Consider the following 24,026-nt stretch of genomic DNA (forward strand, 5'->3'; position numbering starts at 1 on the left):
TGATTGGTGTAGATTTTACCCTAAACGATTTATACCTATTGGAAAAGCAGATTTAGTATTTGGTACGCGTACTAAACAATCGGTGTAAACTAAGTCAATGGGCCTACCGACTAGCTTACCATATATGTATTTACATATCTCTATTACCTATACTCTTACACTAATGTCTAACTTATTATACTAATTTAGGTTAGAAAAATAATTATACGGTTTTTAGTGAAAGTAATTGTGTTGTAATTAATTACATTTCCAAAATGTATAATTATATGAGGAAGTGGTTGTCTCAGTCATGAATTGTCAGTGAAAATTCATAGAAAAATTTGTAATTTATGTATTTATTACGTGAACACTCATCATGACAGACAAGAAACAATCAAAGGACAAGTAATACGTAAAATATACAATAATAATATACAATAAAAGGTATTTTTAAAGTTTTATTATAAAAATATATATTATTAAGTTAATTAATAATTAATTCAAATTTAATTAATAATTATAAAATAATTAAATTGAAATGTCATGTATTTTAATTAATTTTAAATATTAATATTTATACATTTTATTAATCAGTATATATTTTTAAATGTTCTTTACAAATTTTATGATGTTTTTATGAAACATGATTATTCTATCCTTTTAAAAAGATCAAGTAGAATTTTGATAATGTCACAATGTGATATTTAGTAGTTTTCATTATTAAAATGTTATTCTCCTAAAAATAATTCTTCTCATATTTTATGAAAATATTAACCTTACTGAAATCTTGGATATAGCTGGTATTATATTGAATACTGTGTCAGAGTAAAAGTTTTTAATTTTGGATGTTAAATTTTAAGAATTATGCCCATTATTTTTTACGTGTAAATAGATTTATGTCTATATATTTTCCTGTGTTTGAAGTAAATTTGATCAAATAAAATTAGTCTGAACAAAAAATGTGAAACATTTTGTTTATTTCAGTTCCAATATAAAATTTGCAACAATATCCAGTTTGGACAATGTAATCTCCTTCATTCATTATAATTTCATTAAACAATATATTTAGCTTGACCTTACCGATTATATCTTTTGCATACAAATGAAATTGCGTTTGCATGGGCGGAGAAACGCGACCGTAATCCCTAATTTTATCTTATTACGTTTGTTCATTGATTTTTCTCCTACTAACAGATGCTACCTGGATTTTCAAGACGCACGAGCCTTCAAGATATATAAAAAAAAAGAGATTTAGAAGATGTCCTTATATACGTTTTGGATGTTTGCGTTTGCAGAATTAGTCCTATGGAGCAACCGTCGAAAATTCGTGAATGAATCGACATCTTCGTACTGTGTGACGTCACTGATAGCCAGTTCTCTGTAATAGTCGTCCGTGAAAGAGGGGTGGCGATCCATGAGACGGCGCGTGCGTCCTCGTCGGCGTCGCGACGCGTCGGAGAAGCGCGACGCCAGCCGCACGGGACGAACAAACAGCCAGCCAACTAGACAGATTCTGCCGCCGACTTCTTTTCATCGTGTCCGAGTTCCGGTGCGGGAGAACAGCAACAGCACGAGAGATGCGACGATGAAAAGAAGCCACGAAGACGACGGATCTGAAAACATTCTCCTCAGAGCTGAGAAAATCTCGCCCCACTCGCGCGCTTCCGTTTTCTCCGCTCTTCAGATGAAGATTCGCCGCTGCGCCTAGCGCATTCTCCACCACCGTGCAGTGTGATTTATTTCGTGCACTTCCCAGAGAAATCCCCGGCTCGTATCTCTTTCTCTCTCCCTCTTGGCGGCAGAGAGAGAGAAAGAGAGAAAAGAAGAAAAAGAGAACGGAGCATCCGCTCCGTTTCGTGCGTTCCGTTCTAATTGATCGATAATACGGACCCGCGCTCGGATAATAAGGTCGCGCGCGACTAATTGCGATCCGGATAACGCAGAATCACACCAGTATTCACAGGGCGGAAGAGGAGAAAGAAGAATCAAAGGAGAAGTTTCGCTAGGAGGTGAAAAAGCGCCCTTAGGCGTGTACGATTCGATTGTATGCCTTGGGCTACGTCCACATATATGATGAAATTACAGCTGCTCGTTATCGAGACGGACTACTGCTGGAGGAAAGCGTTGCTTAGGTAAGCGATCATCTGTTTGTGTTTTCTGCTTCTTATGTGTGCTTATTATCTGTTTTTTAGCGTATTATTTTACTTTGGCAATTTGTAGTTGCATGAATGATATTAAAAATGAACGTGGTATTGTTACAAGAAAAATCTAAATCGCTTTTGTATCATCTGCAAATAAAGGAGCTGTATTGCGGTAAATTTCTTTTATTTTAGTTTTTCTTAATTGAGATTATTATTATTAAAAAGCCAGACAATTGTTAGTAGATTCAATTCTTACTCATCAGTTATCGGATTAAATAAATTTGGTCCGTGACGAAGAGGAGGAGAGCAATGATTTACATAGTGGATCTGACAGTAACAAGTTTAACAATGACACGTTCAACAGCATGGCGATAATTTCTGTAATGCAGTCTCCATTGTTTTATACTGTTTGTTCTCATTTATAGCACTTCGACATCTCTGTCACGAGATCTATATTACTATCAATTATTTATCATGTTATCCATTACTTTGTTATTACAGTTACATTACGCGTTATCCGATCATCGCACGAAGGAAGGATCAGATCGTATATCATACGGCCGCGTTCGTACCCCCAGCCAGATTGCGATTTGCAAGCGGCATTTAAGCAGCGTCAATGATGTACATCATCCGCTTTGAATAAAGCAATATTTTCATCGTTAATACTATATCATCTTCCATTGCTCTCATCTCATTCATTTTCACGCTCCACGAGGCTGGAAACATCTCCCATTTATCTGTGACGTGATTACATGTCAGCAAGTAACAAATTATTTTTATTATTTTTCCTATTAATATTCTAGTTCTATTATTTATTCTTTATTTCTATCATTTATTCTTTATTTCTATCATTTATTCTTTATTTTTATCATTTATTTTTTATTTCTATCATTCGTTGAAAACAAATTAATCGTTTGTTGACTTGTTGGTTTATTGATTAGTGTTGTTTTTGCAAATATTTAAAAAGTGATTAATCGATTTTGTTTTCTATCTACGTAGTACCGATAACGTATTACTTATGATGTTCCGTTCTTAGATGGTACTTGTTGCGTTGTAGACAGCGGTAGACAAATTAGCTTAAGACCGGTTTAAATATTGATTAATTATAGTTAATTCTAACGTAGCCTCACGTAGTTAAACTTTTTTTTAGTTAATACCCGCTGTAATATAGATAGCGATAAAATATTTAATTACTTGTGATTAAAAAATGCAAATGCAATCTTAGTAAATCTATAATTAACGTCAACTGACGATCAATTCCAATTCAATTTAATTATGTACATAGCAAAAATTGATTCTAAATCGAAATTTAATTAACGTAATTTATATTTAATTCTGACGTCCGTACAAAACGACCAAAGTGACGTTTTGAGTTTTCGCGGGCAAATGTCTGTCGATAATTCAGTACTTCGAGTTTCTCGCGATCGCCACTGATGCGCTTGTATCGCCACACGACATAGCACAGTCGATAGATCGCTCGCGACGTCGAATAGAGCCAAACGCAATGTGTGTCAATGAAAATCACGGATTCTCATAGACGAATTTGGCAAAATCAAACGTGCGATTCAGTCCCGTGGCTTCCGTCCTTCCGTCATCTTTTCATTTACAATTTGCCATTCCATTTCGCATTCTTTCGTTCGCAGATGAGTGCGAGATGAATCGTCAGGTAACGCCATCTTCGTTTTTCTTTTTTTTCGCCGCGGAACATCGTCAGAGCGCGCAAATCACGGCCGAAACGGCGCTCAGTGTGCGCGAGCTTTTGTGCGCGTAGTAGTCAGTGCGTGCGGCAGCGGTGCGAGCGAATGTACGGACGCAAGTAAATCGCCGCCGGTGGCGTCGTCCAAGTGTTATACACAGAACGGAGCGGAGCGGTGCGGAGAGCGTGTGTTGCGTTCGTTACTCACACATACGCACGTATGTGCATGCATGTCTGACCCCGTGCGTTGCCGTCGCGTGTGACCGATGAGTTTGCGTCGTCCCGGGAGTTCGTCGTCGCCGAGAGACGTACGCGAGCCCGAAGAGGAATCGTTTGCCGTCCAGTGTCCATGTAAAATCATTCACTAGACTGCCAACCCCCCTCCCCCGCTCCTCCGTTATATAGTTGGTTAGTTTCGTTCGTGTGTTCGTTTGATTAGTGTTGTGGCGGCTCCTCTCTCGTTTCTCTCTGTCACAACCTCTTTCTTTGCCTTATCTGTTAATTTTTTTTTTTTTTTTCTTTCGCTCTCTCTCGCTTTTTCTCTTCTCTTTTAAAGAAAGCGCTCGTGTTCGAATGCGCGATTTATTGGTTATGTTTTCCGTTATACCGTTTGGCATGTAGTATCAGCACACCGTGCAAAGCTGTTTAACTTCTTTGTATGCGTACACGCATTTGGCAGCAAAAGAGAGTGAGAGAGAGTCAGGGAGGAGGCTGCACTGTAAATGACATAGTAGTGCGTGTACGTATAAAAGTAAAATGCATAAGTTAAGACTACCTGTCAAGGTCGAATTGCCCAGTGCTTTAACAAGGTATGGCGAGACCTAATTTACAGGTATTATTATTTTTTCTTTTGATTTGTGCCGCATGTAGCATCGACTATTGTTACGTTTAAGTTTCCGGATGCATGATTCTGGGTGCCGGTGCATGCCAAAACTTTGTCTCACGCTTCGTTGTCGCTCTACTCGGAATCGCGTATCTTTCAGATTGCTACATTTATTTACGCGTAGTTCTTTTTTTTGTCTGCTATTCTCGATTTTTTATGGGCGATTAACTTTATTCAAATTTATTCAAGTTTATTTAGTTTTATTAATTTCACTTTAGTTTTATTCTCGTAGAAAAATGATTCATATTCGTTTTTGTTTGAAGAAACTATTAAAGGCATAAGGAAACATATGTATGCTATTATTCTTACAGTATGGACATTGTACTGTGCTCTTATTTCAGTCAATATCATGACAGTGCGATTTTGCTAATGATATCATGCTAATGGCAGTATGCTTATTTTGCGCCTAGAATCATGGAATCTACTGTAATTATACGATTTTTTCTTTTCAGTCGTTTTTCTCTAATAATTAAAAAAAAATGTTTGTTCATTTGTATGATGTAATGATTGACGTATATATTAGTGCATAACTTTTTGTTGTACTTCAAAGTTGTTATTAAAGTATCAATTTTTTTGTTGCTCGGAGAATTACAAGTTTGAATTATCGTAACACTAGAGCTTAGCATTTTAAAGATTGCAAAAACTTTTATCGTACAAGAGATATCCAAATATCTATCTTACTAATCGATATGCCAAAATTAATAGCGGTGTTTTATCAACTGATAAGCCAGTAACGTTAGGATAAAAGTTTATATTATTATTTCGCAATTTAATTAAAATCGCGCACAATTCCAAACAATAACTCAATGTTCCACTATTAGCATGCTATAATATGATTTTGATTTATATTCAGTAGAACATTGAATTATTGTTTAGAATTGCGCGTGATATTAATTAAATTGCAAAACGGTAATATAAACTTTTATTACATATTATATATATTATTACGCTTTACATTTGTAGTTCGGTTAACAATTCATATGTTGATTTTGTTACGAACACAATCATTCGACGAATATTTAACAAATCTAAAGAAATTACTCTGTGTTAAAAAATCGTAATTTTGTTTGATTAAATCTCGAAAAATTAAAAAAGACTTTTATTTGACAAATTTTTGATAAAATTTATTCAAATCTATCTAGAGTTTTAATACAATTATTTATATATTTATTTTTATATTAATTTTATATTATGTTTGTATATTTTTTAAATATAAATAACTGTAAAAAATTTATAGAGCCATAGTCTTTTAACATTGCTCGTCTCTTTTATGTGACGAGTTTTGTAACAATTCGATATTGTCAGGACAATTCGTTATCTTATTTTCAGAAAATGACATCAGCTTAGTGAATATTTGTTGAATATACGTCGGGTGTTTGTGAACTTATATCACTGAAAAATATAGCAGTCGCTGCATCGCATAATTACGAAAAATTCCGCAAAAAAAGTGGCTTATCGATTATTTATATTTGTCCCAACTGCATGCACGTGTTGTGATCCGTGATGCAGTTGTGGATCGCGTGTCATTAGGGCGCGTTCACGTGAGTGGTTGTTTGAGCAATAGATATTCATCGCAGCTGGTCCATCTGCTTGCGAGTACATCTGCTGCAGCTGGTCTTTTGCAAATATGAATATAGAAAAGAGAATGCGCTCCGAAATACACATCGCGATTGACGATTTCAATCTTTTAAAATTCCTAGATTTTGGTGTCGCTGTTGATAAGCGTTGAAAAGGAAAGATTTCGGCAACAAATAAATTTCGATAATGAATATTTTAATAAATAAACTAAATAGTTGTAAATCTCACAAAAGATTATAATTATAACGTGCAAATTTAAACGGTTAATTTGTAAGCTAGTTATACGAAACGCAAATTACACCACTTTAGTAAATTATATTATATCACACGTTGTTTTTTAAAACGCGTTTCGGAGCGCGTTCTTTGCTAAGCGAAAAAGCGATAACGATAACTCCGTCGTGTTCGATATGTCGATAAACTCGTCATGTCCTCGATGTTCGAGACGATTAGCCCCTCCTTCCGTTAATTGAGTCCCGCTCGCCGCGGCGACTGTAGTACTATTCTTATGGAAAGCAGCTAACCTTGGCCATTATCAAGCTCAATGCAAGTCCTATTCGTAGCTTCACGTTATCTCGCTCGTAAACTTGTAAACGCCCGATCTTCAACAGCATTTTAATATTTTTAATCCAATTGATTAAGGCATTCTAAATATCTCGAAATTCGGATCTGTAAAAGAGTTTATAATTATATATATATATTTTAAAAGAATTATCACACACACAATTGTCCTAAATTGCGACAGTCGCTAATCCTTTCTCCGAGGATTTAGCGATTCCAAGAAACGCGAGAACAAAGTCCGAAATTTACGAGCTGTCGTCGTAATTCATCGCGCGGGTGCTCATTTTAATTCGCGGATCGTATTCATCATGCGCGCTCGCCGCACGATTTGCCGATAACAACTTTTCAGTATTTACGACATCGCTGTCTGGCGGACTTTTGTCACGAAGGCACCCCTGCGGAAAGGCGCGACCGTGATCGAGGCGCGCGTGATACCTTCGGCGATCGATCGTGCGCCCTTCGTAGGGCCAGTCCAGGTAACGCTGGATCTCGCCGCGCGAGAACCACCTGTGTGTGATTAAGTTCGCGTGCACTCGCCGCCGTAGCCGTCGCCGTTGGCGAGTGCACGTGTACGCACGGGACGTGCGTGAGCGAAGTGAGCGAGCACGCAGAAATATCCCATCGGCGAGCGCGCGCTTTCACGCTCGCCTTTAGAGCTGCCAAATACTGCGCTCTATATAGAACACTCTCTTTATTTTCGTGTATTTACATCTATTACGTTTAATGGTGTATGTATATATGTCGGTTGACTGGCTGATTGGACGGTTGGACGGGCTGTTTAATGGTATATGTGTATGCAGTGGTATAAATGTACGTTTGTTCGGTTCACGAGGCTGCTCCTGATTCTTCTTCGCCGCATACCGGATTAAATATGACGTCAGAAACTAAATATCGTATTATTCTTTTTTCTCGTGCTGTACGTCGAAATGATTTAGTTCCTTTCGCACTCGTCGCGCTCGATGCAGCGTAGATCCAGCGTAGATATATTGATGGCCTTTTCAATTTGTAGTTTAATAAGTAATATAAATCTTTATCTGCGTTGTAAGGATAATGTGTGGAAATGTAAATCGAATTACACATGTATTTATTCTGGCGCAGAATAATGAAAAAAAAAACGTATCGACGTTATATTTCATGTTCACAGAGCGGATTTTATTTAAAAAAATAAGTTTTTGATTTGTTTTACTAGTTTATATTATTAAAGGCGAGCAGAAAAAGCTAATTTACTTCGATGTACGGTGCGACCAAAAAAATATGATAATTTCTCGCTTTTAACGTCATAATTTAATATAGCTGTAGCGAAGAAACAGGACATTTATATTCTGCTGTTTACTTGCTTTTGACGTAGAAAAGACACAACTCTGAATCCCGGAATAAAGCTCCCACTAACATTAGTACTATGGAACCGTTATAATATATATAATATAATATCGCGATGTTAATTCGATAAATGTAAATGAGGAATATTTTTTTCGCTTTAGCACTCAACTCGAGTCTCGCTCAATAAAACACCCGAAACGTGGCCACGTAACGCTTCGCCGAACGAGGGTTACCTTACTCACGCAATTGTCGAACTCTAGCGTCGTATTTTTGGAGCGGCACTTCTCGCGAGGCCTTCATCCGATTTGGCCTTTCACTTGATCTTGACAAAACGAATCGGTTCGCGTCGTTCGCCGTCGCGAACCGCAAACACGTTCCGTAAACATTTCGAGCGCACGAATAACACACGTGCAAAATGTCTGATTTCGACGTTTTCTCTCCCCGTTCGATTTTATATTGTTTAATTCGCGCGCGTTCCGGCTTCTTATTTTTTTAATCTATTTTTTTTTCTCGCTATTTTTCTTTGCGTTCAATTTACCGTATTTTCTTATGTATCGTTTTACGCAATCGTTGTGCTCACCTTTCCGAACGTTGAAATCTGTCAAAAGGATTAAAAAGCGAGAAGACAAAATAATTTGAATGTAATTTGTATCCTTGATTTCTCTACCTGTCGCCGTCCTTCCGTCGTTTCGATTATTCGGCCCTGCCCTCGCCGTTCCCTCTCACTCTTCTCTTCCTTCGCCCGTCTATGGTTACCGTCATTTCCCTCTCTCCAGATCCCCGACTCCCTCTCTGTGTCTGTCTTTCTCGTTAAACCACGCACGGTTTTCCGTTCTGTAGTAATTATGTGGCGCGCCAGCATGAAGCCTCTGCGAGCAGTTTTTTTGCTCGACGTGTGAGTAAGAACGCGGCCCGCATCAAGTGCTCCTGTCAATTTTCCCCGTTCGCGTCCGTTGCATGCCTGATTAAACACGGCAGTTCCTCGCGCACCTCGCTTCTCGTCTATTGTCGCAGTATCACTCGGATTTTCCTTCAGGTGACGTTCTCCGGCGCTCTGTAAATTCTTATATAACGTTGATGTTAATTGTGTGCACTCACATCCGGGATGTGCAATTCGGGATCCGCAATTCGTGACGTTAGAATCGTCGGAAAGTTGGCTTCGCGACGAATGCGACGTGCCGTCGATAGCGCGCCGATGCTTATCATCACCAGTTATTTTCGCCGATATTGTATCAGTTTAACGGAGGGGAAACGGAGGAAATTCTTGAATAACTCACGCGCGAGTTAAGAGAATTTTTGCAAAAACTGGATCAACCGAATGGAAACGGGATATTCCTGTATTTTTGCGCTACAATCCGCAATCCACGCGTGCCGTATCGAGGATGCACCAGCTGTGTCCGACGGATCGATAGTTGATGAGAAAAAAGCTCGCGCATTCAAGCCGATTTGTATCGCGGTTCTGTTCAATGGAATCTAGACGCTGCTGATTGATTGTTCTTTGTTTGCGGCCTTATCGTCGAAGATTTCATATCGGTTCGAGTCGCCGACGAGGAGATGCAAGCTTCGGATAGTGTTTATTTACTCTGATATCCTCAAAGTATTCACTTTTTTCCAGCGGCGATTATTTTTTTATGACGTAGTTTTTTTTATTAATTTTTTCCCAACGAAATTCCGATAGATTACATGCATTCAAAGGTCAGTGTCATGATTGAATAATGCAAAAGAATGTCAATATCATTGAGATGTACCTTGCAATAATTATTTAACGTCACGGAGATGTGTACAATCGCTGGCCTCAATCGACGACAGTTATAGTGCGAGTTAATACATCGTAGAAATGATCGCGGTAACTTGGCCTTCACTTGTCACTGCCGCTCATAATTATGTGCCGAGATTCGTCATCGATTCTTTGATACAAGCGAGTTACCGTGATGTCCCTGTTACGGCGTTTTTTATTTACGATTTCGAGTTTCATTAACGATAGCGCGGACCGCATATGCGCCCTTGTATATACAAACATATACGATCGCGTTAATTTAGTCTTTACTCGTCATTCCTGCCCGTAATAATGCGAGATTTGTCATCGATTCTTCAATTCTTCGACGAGCGAGCCGCTGATTGTCACTGATTTACATTGCGCGCGAGTATTAATTTTTCTTCAGCAGCGATTATATTTTATGACGCAGTCTTTTCTGATTAATTTTTTTCTCAACAAGATTTCGATCAGATTAGAAACATGCAAGGAGCGTCAATATCATTAAGATACATTTAGCAATAATTATTTAACACTTCAGGGCGGTGTACGTAACAACGCGCAATAGATCATTTTATCCAACGCGATAGACGCGGATGTATCCGACGCGGTAGTCGATTTGTATTACGCGCTCGCGATAAATTGATTAAGTCAACTATTCCAGCGAGAGCTGAAACTTAGAAGCCGCGTAAATATCCGTTCGGCAAAACAAGCTAACTCTGGTGGAAGCCGTATATATTTTTGAGCGCGTTTGCCGCGCTTATGTTGAATTTCACACGTCATTCCTTGACCGCCCTCACCAGATATAATTATTTATATGTAGACAAGCGCTTATTGTTGCGAGCAATGATAGAACACGCGCGTTCCAAAAGCATTCAATGACTCATCCTCGAATGTATAGTCACTTCTGTAGTCATGGAAATAGAATAGTGATTACATTATTCTGAAATGTTTTTTAACGAAAACGTATAGCATCCATGAACTATGTTAAAACGTAGTTAATAAATTATCATCTATTTTTGAAATCTCGTAAATATTGCTCGAAATGGGTAATTAGTTGAAAATTAATTAAAGCGGCAGGCGATAAATAATTTAAAGGCACTTCGTAATTATGCGATGACTCACTCTGATCATCAAGTCGTTTATCTTATCGAGTTGCCTTTCTCACGGCAATATTACATTTTTGTTGGCCCGCACCTTCGTTCTCAACGCGACGCAAAATTGTTTACTGACACGTCGGCGCCGTTGTGCGACACTTCGATGCCGCCAACGCGGTCATTTATTTCTACGATCAAAAACTAATTAGGAACGCGTTGGCGGGTCAGCGAATCGCTGCGAATCAGTTGGGAGGAAGAGAGACGTGATTCACGGACTAGGTTTACCCTCGTGACGCAATTGCGCCGATTTTGTGCAACAGAAGCGCTTTCACGCTCGCGCGCCAGCGAGTCGTGAAGAAGAAATCGCGCGCGATAAAATCCGAAATGTGAAAAAAAAAATTAAGAGTAATAACCGTGTATTTCAAACAGTATTGCGCGGACACGGTCGGTTTCTCTTGCGGTCTTGTTTTTCTTATGACGTAATCGCGCATATTGGTTGTTTACCGCAGAAACTTCGACAATCTGCATCTCCGTCTAGTCGCTGTATTATCTTACCCGGAAACGCGACGCATGGAAATGCATCTAATGGTAGAAGCGCGCGAGGAAATATTAATTTAACGCTAAATAACGCGCGCGTCGGGAATCATCACAATTTATTCTTCTTTCTATTGTCGCAATAACGACAGATAGACATCTCTGCTCTCTGATCTCTGACAGATATCACGTGTCGTTAGCACGTCGGTTTCGTAATTCAAGTAATTGTGAGCGGAGAAATCTCCATCGTCGTACTGCGCGACTGACACCACGCTTAGGCTTCCTTGAATATCACTTATTTTGCGGAAAAAGTCATACGATACTTTTACGTGCACAGTAATCAGTACTTTTATAGCACTGTTTTAAGGAATTATGTTGCGAATTGTTCAGCGCGTGAATCACTTTTGATGCATGTAAAAGCGAAATAGCAGGAATCTCTTAATGAGATTTCTCATGCGGCTTACTGGACCGCGTCCGAGTCAGCGGTGATTGAACCGCCGATCGATATCCGTGAGTTTCCATAACCCTTGCGGTCACGAAAGCACATAAGTATTTATCTCTCGGGAGAAGATATTGTTATTAATGCGTATATTAATTTTCCACTATGCGAGAAACTATCCGGCTGATTAAAACGCGTGAAATCCTTTAAAGAAACTGAGATAGAATCGGAGATGGAAAGTTTTCTCATATTGATCTAATTTCTGAATTATTTATTAGTTGTTTCTGAATTGTGATTAATTTAATTTCTCCTATTTAATAAATTCTTCGTCTGAAAAATTGAAATGATAAACTTTTGTACACAAAAATTAGATAACGCTCTTTTGTTGAAGCTGTTTGAAAACAATCGGACAATGACATTTTGCTTAAGACGATCGAGTCGGGTTTCATCCCCTGATAAAGATATCAAGTATTATTCTCGTAACATGATCCAGTCAAACATGAAATGACGACGCTTCTCTTCTTATGTAAATAGCTGAGTCGCGAGTACCACGTTCGCTGCACGACGAAGCACGCGAAAAAGGTTCGTTCTTTACAATTTCGTTGAAGCCATCTAAAACTTGCGTCACGTACAATTTTCTATTTTACGCCGTTACGGCAACAGGAAAATCGTGCAGTTCCGCAAATTACTTGGCAGTCGCGAAATTTTGCGGCGACGCGCGGCAAGGTAGTAATTTCGAGTGGCGCTTTTAATTTAAGTGCACGGCACAATATTACACCCACAGGCGTACGATAATTACGAGCAGTATCAGCTGCTGCAACGCGATGGGATCGCTTTACGCGAAGATTAGGGATGAAGCGCAAAGGATAAGCACCGTTGGCGGTAGCGGTAATTATATAAATCGCCAGGAGTGCCGAATGATCGATCGCTGCCGCGATAATGTATTCGACCTGGTCGTAAATCACATTTCTTCGTCTGTTGAGCTTAGACTACATATTTCGTGTCTGCATCAATCAATTGCATCATAAATCACACGTTCCTTTTCGTTGAATTGCGTAAATTTAGTTTATGTTGTTCAAACCATCGTATTGCGATACGATTAGCGAAATATCGGAATCCGATAAGAATGTATTTTTCTGCTCCGAAAATAAAAAAACATTATGCTGCACAGACTGACTAATCAGTTAATTAACTTGAAATTATTTCTTAGATATATATACTTTGAAATATTCTACACGAGCACAATTAACGTATTTATTCGCGAAGTAATGTCGCAACGAACGCGGGATCTTTAGTCTGTTATCAATATGTGATACATATGGCTATTCTTATCACCAATGTATGTACTATATATATTCATAACAAGCAGCAGATACACAGCACGCTAATTCTTTCGTGAAATTTGCGTGAAAACAAATAATGGGGCTTTCGTAATCGTACAAATACAGAATTAGCCATAAATTCTCGCCGTCGGCCGATGACGCTTACATACCGACAGTCAGCATTTTCTATCACGTCAGAAACTCATCGTCGCGATTATCGTTTTACAATGTAAATAAGTCACGATCGCGCGCTGCAATTTGACTATCGCGTCGCAATAAACGGTAATGATACATTTACCCGGTTGTATCGCAAAGTTGTGTCGTACTTCCGCGCTGATTGATTACGAGTCGCCGGACATTGTGTCGTATGTTCTCGAACATAGTTATGTGAACCTGTTCACCTGTTGCGAGAAAAAGTACTCTATTCCTTCGCTAGTATTCTTTATAAGGTCTTTGTAAATGATTCCGACTGAATAAATAAATAATCCACCTTTATGAGGCTTGGTATCGTTGCGAGTGCTATATACGCACAGTGTCGCGAAAGTAAGCGCATTAAAAAAGTTCGGCGATCGAAAAAGAAGATGAGAAAATCCCAAACGCTCGATATTTAACCCTTGAAGTCGGGACTGCCGTTTGACAGGACACTTTATTGACGACCGTGACACCCGCCCGTCCGATTTTCCACCCTCGAAAGTTTGACGCAAGCTTTCCGATTTAGGTGTGACAAAATGTTACGTTGCGTGCGGTGGTAATAAGCTTTGCGGACTAATTAGAATAAAGCAGAGGCGACAATACACGCGGGTATTGCGCGCGACATGCATGGACAGTGCTATAGCTATATTTACAACAACCCACATCGTTATGCAAATGAATCGCAGTGGCATTCTAAACGCCTCTACATCGGTCTTTTACAGTATTAAAATTTAAGCAGATTATGCAGAACATCTTGATTCGAGAGGTCAGAATTGGTTTTTAAAGTGACTCGAGCGTGAATTGTTTACTTGCATTTTCGAAACTCTTTCGATAAATAACTTCGTTATTACAATTGCAATTCTCAAAATGTAATGTTTTTCAAAATACATTTCGCATACAAAAGACTTTTGATCACGACCAATTGACATAATTAGAATTCTCAAGTATCCCATTTCCGCTATTCTTCCCTACGCCTTCTGAGAGCCGAAGCGAGCCCTTTATTGCGCGTAAACAAGGGTTAATCACTCGACTGCTCTTTTTGACGAGTAGTTCCTGCGCGAAGATTGTCTCCCATCATTCTCCCTCTTATCTTTAATTCGTAAGATAAGCGCTTCGTAAGAGCGCTCCACGACACGAGAATCTCAATATATCAATCAACATAAAAAAAAAAGAACGGCATGTTTGAGTTAAATGTTACAACTTCTAGAATCAGTCTCTTTTCTTCTCGTACGAGAATCATCAATCGTGCAAGTCAGGACATTCAGGTCAAAAGGCCCGTCGTCATTGTCGGGGCAAGAAAACGGCTTAGAGAGATCGCATTTCGACGGAACCCGCCTTTTGACTTCACAAAAGCAATATCCGCCTCGGGAATCCGTTTCGCGCGAAAGGTCTTCCGGGCGCTGAATCCTCGCCCTGGCGTTCCCGCATTTTTACCTCCTCCCCTCCCCCCCCCCCCTCCACCGAGTCATAAAGAGGATCGTGTTATCGGAGTGCCCTATTTCTGTCGTGCTATCTAGTAATGGCAACTTCTTTGACCAATTTGCAGTCGATTTTGCCCTGGCAGAAATGTCGAGGTAGACCGCCATTTATCGTGGCTTTAGAACTTTACACGCTTCACATTTCTGTGCTTGAGCTCCAAATTAAAAATCCATTAAAGCTTACTTTATATTAATAACAGGAAAAAAATTTAATAAAAAGATATTCCTCTAAAAGAGAAATGATTTATTTTAAAGACTTGTTTTGAAAGACTCTTCTTGTTTTAAATTTGGGAAATCTTTTTTATCATTTTAAATTGCTCGACCGAGAGATACGCTGCAATTGTACAATTGTTTAACACGGATCACTTGGCGCGAGCGCTTCTCTCAAACGCTTTAGACCACAACGAGCGCAAACTGCCATTTTCTGCATCGTCGGCCCGTAATTCGTTCAATAAACGGACGATGCTCAACTTTAAACATGACCGATTCGAGTTATCGGGCGGAGGTGCTATCCACGCAGCCGCTATCTTTCCCACGAAATTACATATTGCGTTAACTTGAATATTAAACATTTATGCCTCAAATGGACACATCACTTCGCCACGTAATATAGTGCTAGCCCGACCACCAATCGAAAGTATCGCGTTAGGCCTCGCCAGTGCGTTTCGTGTTCCCTTGCGATACTTCCGGTTTAACAATCTTCTATCTCGCATTCGTCCGGAGAAATGATATCGTTAGTCTTTGCCGGAAACTCGTCTGCGCGATACGTCACAATTTCCGTAGATTACGTGCTGTGTGCGTGAGACGCAGGTAATAGGAGAGACATGTCGCGGGAATGTAAAAAAAATGCCAGGATCTTTCTCAGAGCTCAACGCGATCGTGTTTATCATTACGTAAAGTAACTTGATCGTTACTTCATCGCAGTGGATTGTAAAAAATGCCGCGTAAAAAAATAAAATTTTTTTATCCAAACGCGATGTGACCGACGTTGAACAATCGCTGTGTGCGTCGTTTAAATGAAATTACTATCTTATTACAAACGCACATGCTTTCGGTAATATATCTGGGTGTGCAAGAGGTTTTCCGGTTACGAGCCTGACTGTTATCGCGCAAGGCAAGACCGCCGTAGATATATGCCGCTCGGTTATCCGTCCTACCATATTTTCGGTCAACTTGGATTCAAAGTTTGTATTTTCTTTCCGCTCGCGCGATAACCTTTCCCTTTGTGCGGCGATAAATGATCTAAAAATATCGTGCTTTACGGGGCGTGACGCGCGATGGACGCTCCGGGTAAATGTGTACCGATCGCAGAACTGTGTCATGTACAATATCAGCCTTTATCGGTCGCGATCAGCATTTAGCTGATGTCGAGAATAAACTTTGATTCTCAGGGGAATGAGAAATGAGTATATTAGAAAAAAAGGAACGAAGCCGTGTTATATTCTGCAATTTTTTTGCGATCAATCGCGTATTACGACTCGGAAAGATTAATGAATGATTTTCCAAGTTTCATTACGTATCAATACGTCATCATCATTCATTTCATCACTGCGTACTCGATACGTTGCAATGAATGAAATGAAACGTGATGAATGAATGAAATCTATACGTCGTATAAATTGATGTAAATTTTTTCCATTGCGTAATTTTGCACATCACCGACAAAGTTTTTGCATCAACCGAATAGATTCGATGCAATGAGACGGATAACGCGAGGCTAGCGAGGCTCTTGTTTTACATACAGACTCGTGAAACAGTTTTGCATTCAGCAATAGTAGCTCGATTATTCTTTCACGTGAAGAAACAGCGCGTGCCAAGGTTAGCTACAGTTCTTTCTTTTATCTCGCATTCGTCATCTTCTCGCGTCATTTTCCGATGACGGTACCAGCAGGCTCGGCTTCCGCGGCGGCGCGATTCTAGAATGTAAGGCGCGGTTCTCGTCTCCAGTCGATTCGCCAATTAGGACAACTGAAGTTCTGTTCTGTGCAGGATGGTATTGGATCCCAAGGCCACCAGTTTGCACAGCGATTACGGAAGCTTCGATCGACCGCTGGGCGCCGGTGAGGGCCACGAGAGGGACGTCGAGGCGGCGGTTGATGGAAACAGCAGCGGGATGGCACAGTCCAGCGACGTTTATCAGCGGCAGCCGTTGCTGCCCGGCGCGCCGTTGTCGAAAAACAAGGACAAGTGGTCCGGGGTGGCTTCGGGCTCGGATTATTACGAGGACGACGAGGACGAAAAGGATATCGAAAGCCTGAGCAGACATTCCGGGCTACCGAATGGTTCCGGCAGCAGCATCATCAAGATCGACATACCGCCTCCACTCCGTGAGGAGCCACGCTTCCCCAAGGAGAAGTGGAAAACATTTCTCGGTAAGAAAGTGACCGCAAACCAGATTTAGAAACCTTAAGAAATAGACTCCCTAGGGAGCCTATTCTATTCTTTATTCCGAGAAGCACGTGAAGATAAATGAAGAATCATGTTTTTTTCTCGGAATGAATGGACGCCTATAAAAATTTTACGACATTAGCGATATAATAGACTTTCTCTCAATACGTGTTTATATATATATATATATATATATATATATATATATATATATATATATATATATATATGGGGTCTTTTTCATTTTTTAAATAGAAATAAATATCACTCAAGTCGGAAAAATCGATATTATTTGAATCAAATTGTATTGCTGCGATGTTATAATCGAAATACCTTAGAAAATTATTAAACTAGTTTCTTTTGTTATAATTTTTTTGACTAATTATAATAATTCACAATTTATTCTGTATAATATAATGTATTAAATGGCTTATAGAGAACCATCGCTGGTTGTTATATATAGAAACTTTTATTCGTCTACATTGAGACATATTAGAGTGATCTCACAACTATTTCAGAGAGACAAATATTATTACACTGATCTCATTGTCAGATTCGAGATACATAGAGTGTACGAAAGTTTAGTACGTTGATCTCACTTTCGGAGAATCAGAATGTAACAATTAAATAAGAAATTATTAAAAGAAAAGAAGGAAGATGAGAAAAAAAATATCCTTCTTTTCTTTTAATAATTTCTTATTTAATTGTTACATTCTGATTCTCCGAAAGTGAGATCAACGTACTAAACTTTCGTACACTCTATGTATCTCAAATCTGAGATCAGTGTACATTCTAAAATGTCTCAATGTAGACGAATAAAAGTGTCTATATGAAACATGAGAAAATTTTTTCATCAACAACCAGCGATGGCTCTTTAAACTATTTAATATATTATATTAATTCAATTATCGTACGAATCTTTCCGTTATAATATTCCATATTTGATTTTGTACTGTATAAATTTAATTAATTATAATAATACATAATTCACGACTAATTTTATCATTAGTTACAACGATTTATTATAATTAACTAAAATAAATTTTGCAATTATATTTGGAGGATGTTTTTATATTGAAGTTTTAATTAAATTTTGATTAAATTGTTTACTTCAACCGGATCTAAAAAAGAGTACGAGGTCTCTTTGCTCATTAAATAGTATTAAGCGTTCTATCTAATCTATTCGACAAAAATGCAATGCTTGAACGGTGCTCTCACGATATAGTCCATCCGTTTATCAACTTCCTCAGTTTTACAGCGTTCACGACCGGATGCCGCCGAGCGATCGCGTAATAAGCATGAAGCGAGAATTTGCAGACAATTATCTAAGCCGGAGGAACTTGCCGGCTAATTCCGGCCTTAGAGTTCTCTCCAGTTCGGCTCCGCGTACGTGACGTTCGCTCACGTCGGAGGAGGGGAGTCCATCGAGATCGAGGTCGTTACGTGGCCTGGTATTCGTTCGATGTACGTTCTCGCACAGGTTGATCTCGCAGAGAGCCTCCCCCCGATCGATCCCCTTTTTCCGAGCGAGTCCACGCGGAATCCGCACAGCCTCTCTCACGTCGGCGTTAATCGAGTCGTCGAGCAGGTAGACGCTCGTCCGCCGTTGCTCTCGAAACGCTCGCGAATGCGTGGAGCGGATTTCGCGGGTTCCGTTACGAGGATCTGTTACGACACAGATCGCCGTTGCACGACAGACTCGATTAATTCCCGACTGCGCACAAAACGAAAAAAAAAAAAAAATGACAAGAAGGGAGAGAGAGAAAAGAAAGCATGTCAATTACATTTGAAATAAAGCGAGAAATATGACGTTGCTCCTCTCCGTTACAGCGTTTCTCTTTATGGTCGTGAACTTCATACTGACCACCGCGTCTCTCGCAATGGTGCACGAGCGCGTCCCAGATAGGAGTACGTACGGACCGCTGCCCGACGTGGTGCTGGATAACGTTGGCGCGCAGGACTGGGCGCTCAACGTCTCGGAAGTGCTGATCATGATCATGTCCAATGCCGCAATGGTGTTTATCATTTTCCATAAGCATAGGTATGTAAAAAGAAAAATGTGTGTATAAAAATATTACAAAGCGAATGCCGAACGGATTCGAGAGGACGAAGACGAACGGTTAAATTGATTTTCCGTGTCCGTGCAGGTTTATTGTAGTTAGACGAATATTCCTTCTAATGGGGCTACTCTACATGATGAGAAGCGTCACGATGTACGTGACGGTCTTGCCGATCGCCAGCAAAACTTACTACTGCAGTCCGAAGGCGAACAACACTAGCCCGCTGCTTGTGACAAAGAGGGTCTTGCAGCTCATCTCCGGCTTCGGTTTGTCCATTAACGGCAAACACACTTACTGCGGGGACTATATTTACAGCGGGCACACCGTGGTGCTCGTACTCAGTTACCTGATCATTACGGAGTGTACGTGCCTTTATCGCTCACTCGAAAAAGTCAATACAGGGGCGTATTAATGTCGGCGCAATTTCATAACGATCCATTAATGTTTTAGATTCTCCGAAGTTTCAAGGGAGAAAGTTCCAACCGATACATTGGTTAGCGGGTCTGGCGGTGATTGTCGGGGTAATTATGGTCCTGGTAGCTCACGGACACTACACCGTGGATGTACTTATAGCGTATTATGTTACTACACGCCTGTGGTATATTTATCACACTCTAGCCAACAATCCGAATCTTAAGGTACGTTCCGCTTTCCGATTGTGTTCCACGAACATTCTCTATATTCTCTATGGATTTCTTTTATGAAATTTTGATAATATTATTTTTTTTTTGGTGATGTTCAGTAAACTTTAAATTAATGAACTTTAATATTAGAAACAATAATCGATATAAAAGTATTGCTATGTAAATAGCAGTCATGTGAAAACGATGAAATTTTTGTAGCAATACGGACCAAACAACTTTTTGGCCCGACTCTGGTGGTACCCCATTTTCAAGTATTTCGAAAAGAATGTGGGCGGCACGGTGCCACGACAATATGACTGGCCTCTACCCTGGCCTCGACGGTTTCTTGCCAAGCACCCCAACCGAGATAGTTAATATTTGTCTTGACTTCACTGATAGAGGCTGTTTAAAAAACAAAGGAGTTACTTTTGTTGTATATATTATATACATATATATATATACACACACACAAACAAACACACACACACACACACACACGCACACACACACACACCTACCGTATGTATATATTTAGGCTTGTTAATATGAAGGTAAAGCTTCGCTAGAGAGAGAGAGAGAGAGATATATGTGGGACGTACGACTGTTTTTGGTAGCAACACATTCATTATGGAAGCATGACGCTTTGTGTCGTTCACTCCTTTGTAATTTAATTGTGAACTCTTAGACACAATACTCGTGCTCTCTCACGTAAAGTCATCGTCCAATCGGCCCGAATTTACTTTTTGCTTGATTTTTATACGATTTATATATAATGTAAAGAGTAGATAGAACGACGGTTGGAATTTACGATAGTAGATATCGTAAAGGTTCGAATGGAGGAAGGCAGTCCGGAATCGATACGCAATTGGCGCGTTGTGTAAAATGATTCGCATAAACGCGTTCGTATTTTCAAATAAATAGCTGCGCAACAAACCGAAAGTAATACAGTAACTAAGTAAAATGTGTAGAACAGATGCGCGTTTTTAGAAACCCGATCGATCCTGCACGATAAAAAGAATTATCTTTATTAGCCCTCAGCGAAATATTTGTAAATAAACGCGAGAATGAAATCTACATCCTTCCTCCAGACGAATCTTTGAGTCACATTCTAACGTTTCGACTTCCAGTACCTAGATATCGTCGTCCCTGACTCTGCATTCGCGGCACGAATTATTCCGGTGAAAAACGATTTTGCAGACAAATTTGCCAAAAGTGCACCGTAGATCCGCGATGTGCATATTTTCGTCATAGTTCCACTCTGCCGATTATCCTCGAAATTGTTTTCCTCGTGCTTCGGAGAGAAATATCCAGTGTCCAGTCCCTTACTGGGAGACGATTGTGCAATTTCGTGGGACCAAAACAAGGAGCGCTCAATAGTAAATGTTAGTTTATATAGCACTGAATCTAAAAATACAAGCAAGCATACCGAGTCGCGAGGTAGCACACATGATCTCCATAATTTATAGTAATATCATCAAAGATCATTGATAAAAGACTATTAATAATAATATCACCGATTCCGTGTCGTGATTAGACTACGCGATATATCGCGAATGGAATTTGAAACCTACTACCTGCCATATATACAAATTATCGTCGATTCTCACTTCAAATAAATGTAGCCTGCCGCAGATTTGGATAAGTTCACCCGTGAGAATCCCATGACGTTTCATAGACTAAATTTTTAAAAGGTACACCTCAACTCTTTTAACTTTCACTAATCGATGTCGTACGAAAGTATCTAGAGGAATAAAAAAGAAGAAAGTACTGAAGCACTCGTGCCGCATTCGTGTTTTCACGGAATAAGATCGTTGTGCGCCTGTGCATACACCGGATGTTGTCACATATGTATATATGCAGAGACGATGTGTGCAAGCTTTGCAAGGATTGCCGGTTTGCGCGGAGGGGCCGATGTATACGAATAACGATCGATCTTTCGCACGATTCTTCCCTTGTTCTCTTCTCGCGTCTCATGATTCCTTGCGCTTCTTGCCCGCGCTCTCTTTCATCGTCAGGGAGAGAGAGAGAGAGAGAGAGAGGAGACGACACATTTTATTAATTTAATGATGTGATGAGAATGTCGCGATTCTTTGAATACTTGGAGAGACGCGTGAAGACATTGCGAATCTCAGTTAATGATGTGCAAGTGGGCGATAAACGAATCGCGTGACCATTCGTTCTCCTAGCGTCCAATGAAAGTCGTATGCGTGAGCGTGTGCGTGTGTTCGCATGTGATAAAAGTGCTAGGTTTAAATTATGTTAAGAATATCTTGTTATATCTTGTTCGCGAATGGTTCATTGTTGAATCTCTAACAAGTACGAAAGGCACTCGTAGCTTTCTCGTTGAATTTCCGTCATTTTGTATATAGTTTGAATAAAGAATAAAATTTCCAGCGACACTTCGCCGAAATAGAACAAATTTGTATAATTGTGAAATTCGTTCGATCAAATTCGAGATAAATACTACAAACTGTACACATTTTTTTCAAATCCCGACTGAGATTCTATTATTGTGCGGACTGCGACCGATAATTGTCGAAGACTCCGTGCGAAAGATTAGAAGGAAAATGATGGGAATTGTGAAGGGGGAAGATGCGGTAACGCGGTTAGTAACGTAATTAACTCTTTTCGTCTGTGATGAATAAATAAAAAAATAAAAAAAAAGAAAGAGGAAGAGTAAATCGCTGTCCCGCGGTCTTCAATAACGTAGCGGCCGCGGATCGATTCTGAGCGATGTGTCCCTTACGGCCACCTGATATTTCTTCTCGACACACACATTCAGATCATAGTTGCGTGTAACTGTTGAATATATATTTTAATAAGATCGATGTGGTTCGCGATAAAACTTAATCGGCAGCGCATTCGACGTGTAACGGACAACACTGTATCTAGGGGTATATTTTTGACATGTGTGCGTGTGTGCATAATGTGCACTCTCTCAACTGACTTGTGTAATAGAAAGATAGTCTGCAGCTGTCCGTTACACGCGAATGCAAGAATGGATTAAAACGGACATAGACACACATTCAGATATTATAGATATATATATTTCACGGAGGCGGATATGCGCTGCGCGCATTTGTCTCTGCGTGCAACGCATATTTATTATTGTTGCCCTTTGGGGCGGATACGCTTTTATGCGCGGCGAAAAGAACTTCGATGTGTAGAGCTTAGATTGGCCCGACGTTTACGGGGAAGAGCGATATTTTAGATCTGTCGGGTTATATTTCTGTGGATGCGAGCCAAAGGATATTTTCAAGTATGCGCGTGTGCAGGCAAACATTCGCGTATGGATATGTACTATAAAAAAAGAATGATATATTTACACGCACACACGATAGGAGAAAGCTTCTTCTGTTAGCGGAAGGGCCTCTCGTTGATGTTTATTATATCAGAAACAACAAAAATATATATATATATATAATAGAAAAAAGAGTTCATATTATATTATATTGCAGCCGTGGCACATATGAACGTACGCGCGCGCAAATAATATATATGCGTGTTTATATGTATATACATATACATACATATATCTATATTTTTACGTGTAGATATTTTTTGGTAACTTGTTATAGTAATCTGATTAGAGCAGTTAAGTATATATATACAAATTATATGCGTTGTACATAAATAAAAGTTGTAGAAAGAGCTTTTGTCACTGCGTGAAGCTAATCAAAATTTTGTTACCGGTAAACGACATATTGTAGCGTTTCTCCGACGTTTGTGGATTATAGTTCCAATTTTACATTTCTCGAGGACTGGTTAAAGCGCAAACTCTTGGTTTCCCTTACCTTGCATTGTACATATAAGTCTTTATGATTACAGGAAGGAAACATCGATATTATTACAATAAAGAGCAAGTTGTATTCGGCTTTACTTTATATATATTTCTGTATTTATAATATTTATTACGTTTTTCATATGTTGATGTAATAAAGTTTTAAGTATACTTTACGACGTGTTGTACTCTACACACCGATCT

At 39.5% G+C, this 24,026-nt stretch overlaps 1 protein-coding gene across 12 annotated transcripts; it reads left to right on the forward strand.

Moving 5' to 3' along the window:
- The first annotated feature begins 168 nt into the window (after window positions 1–168).
- On the forward strand, window positions 169–23,998 carry LOC105675772 (phosphatidylcholine:ceramide cholinephosphotransferase 2-like). 12 transcript variants are annotated; one of them, XM_012373165.2, is made up of 7 exons: window positions 169–423; window positions 1,174–2,111; window positions 16,960–17,342; window positions 19,189–19,399; window positions 19,506–19,780; window positions 19,869–20,056; window positions 20,261–23,998. In XM_012373165.2, the coding sequence occupies exons 2-7, from the start codon at window positions 2,026–2,028 to the stop codon at window positions 20,414–20,416; spliced, it is 1,299 nt and encodes a 432-aa protein (XP_012228588.1). In that variant the 5' UTR covers window positions 169–423; window positions 1,174–2,025; the 3' UTR covers window positions 20,417–23,998. The 12 variants fall into 12 exon arrangements, with proteins under 12 accessions (XP_012228588.1, XP_012228589.1, XP_067215978.1 ...); XM_012373166.2 differs by having other exon boundaries at window positions 1,275–2,111; XM_012373164.2 differs by lacking the exons at window positions 169–423; window positions 1,174–2,111 and adding exons at window positions 3,821–4,167; window positions 8,996–9,050.
- Window positions 23,999–24,026: the final 28 nt, after the last annotated feature.

This window comes from Linepithema humile, chromosome 7 (assembly GCF_040581485.1).
Source record: "Linepithema humile isolate Giens D197 chromosome 7, Lhum_UNIL_v1.0, whole genome shotgun sequence".
In the NCBI taxonomy this organism is placed as follows: domain Eukaryota; kingdom Metazoa; phylum Arthropoda; class Insecta; order Hymenoptera; family Formicidae; genus Linepithema; species Linepithema humile.

What these genes read in the sequence shown, in the direction of transcription:
- LOC105675772 (XM_012373164.2), top strand. Translation starts at nt 4,083, where the DNA reads ATGAGTTTGCGTCGTCCCGGGAGTTCGTCGTCGCCGAGAGACGTACGC. An exon ending in GAAGTGGAAAACATTTCTCG is followed by an intron (nt 17,343 to 19,188) that starts GTAAGAAAGTGA and finishes TCTCCGTTACAG; the next exon opens with CGTTTCTCTTTATGGTCGTG. An exon ending in TTACCTGATCATTACGGAGT is followed by an intron (nt 19,781 to 19,868) that starts GTACGTGCCTTT and finishes TTAATGTTTTAG; the next exon opens with ATTCTCCGAAGTTTCAAGGG.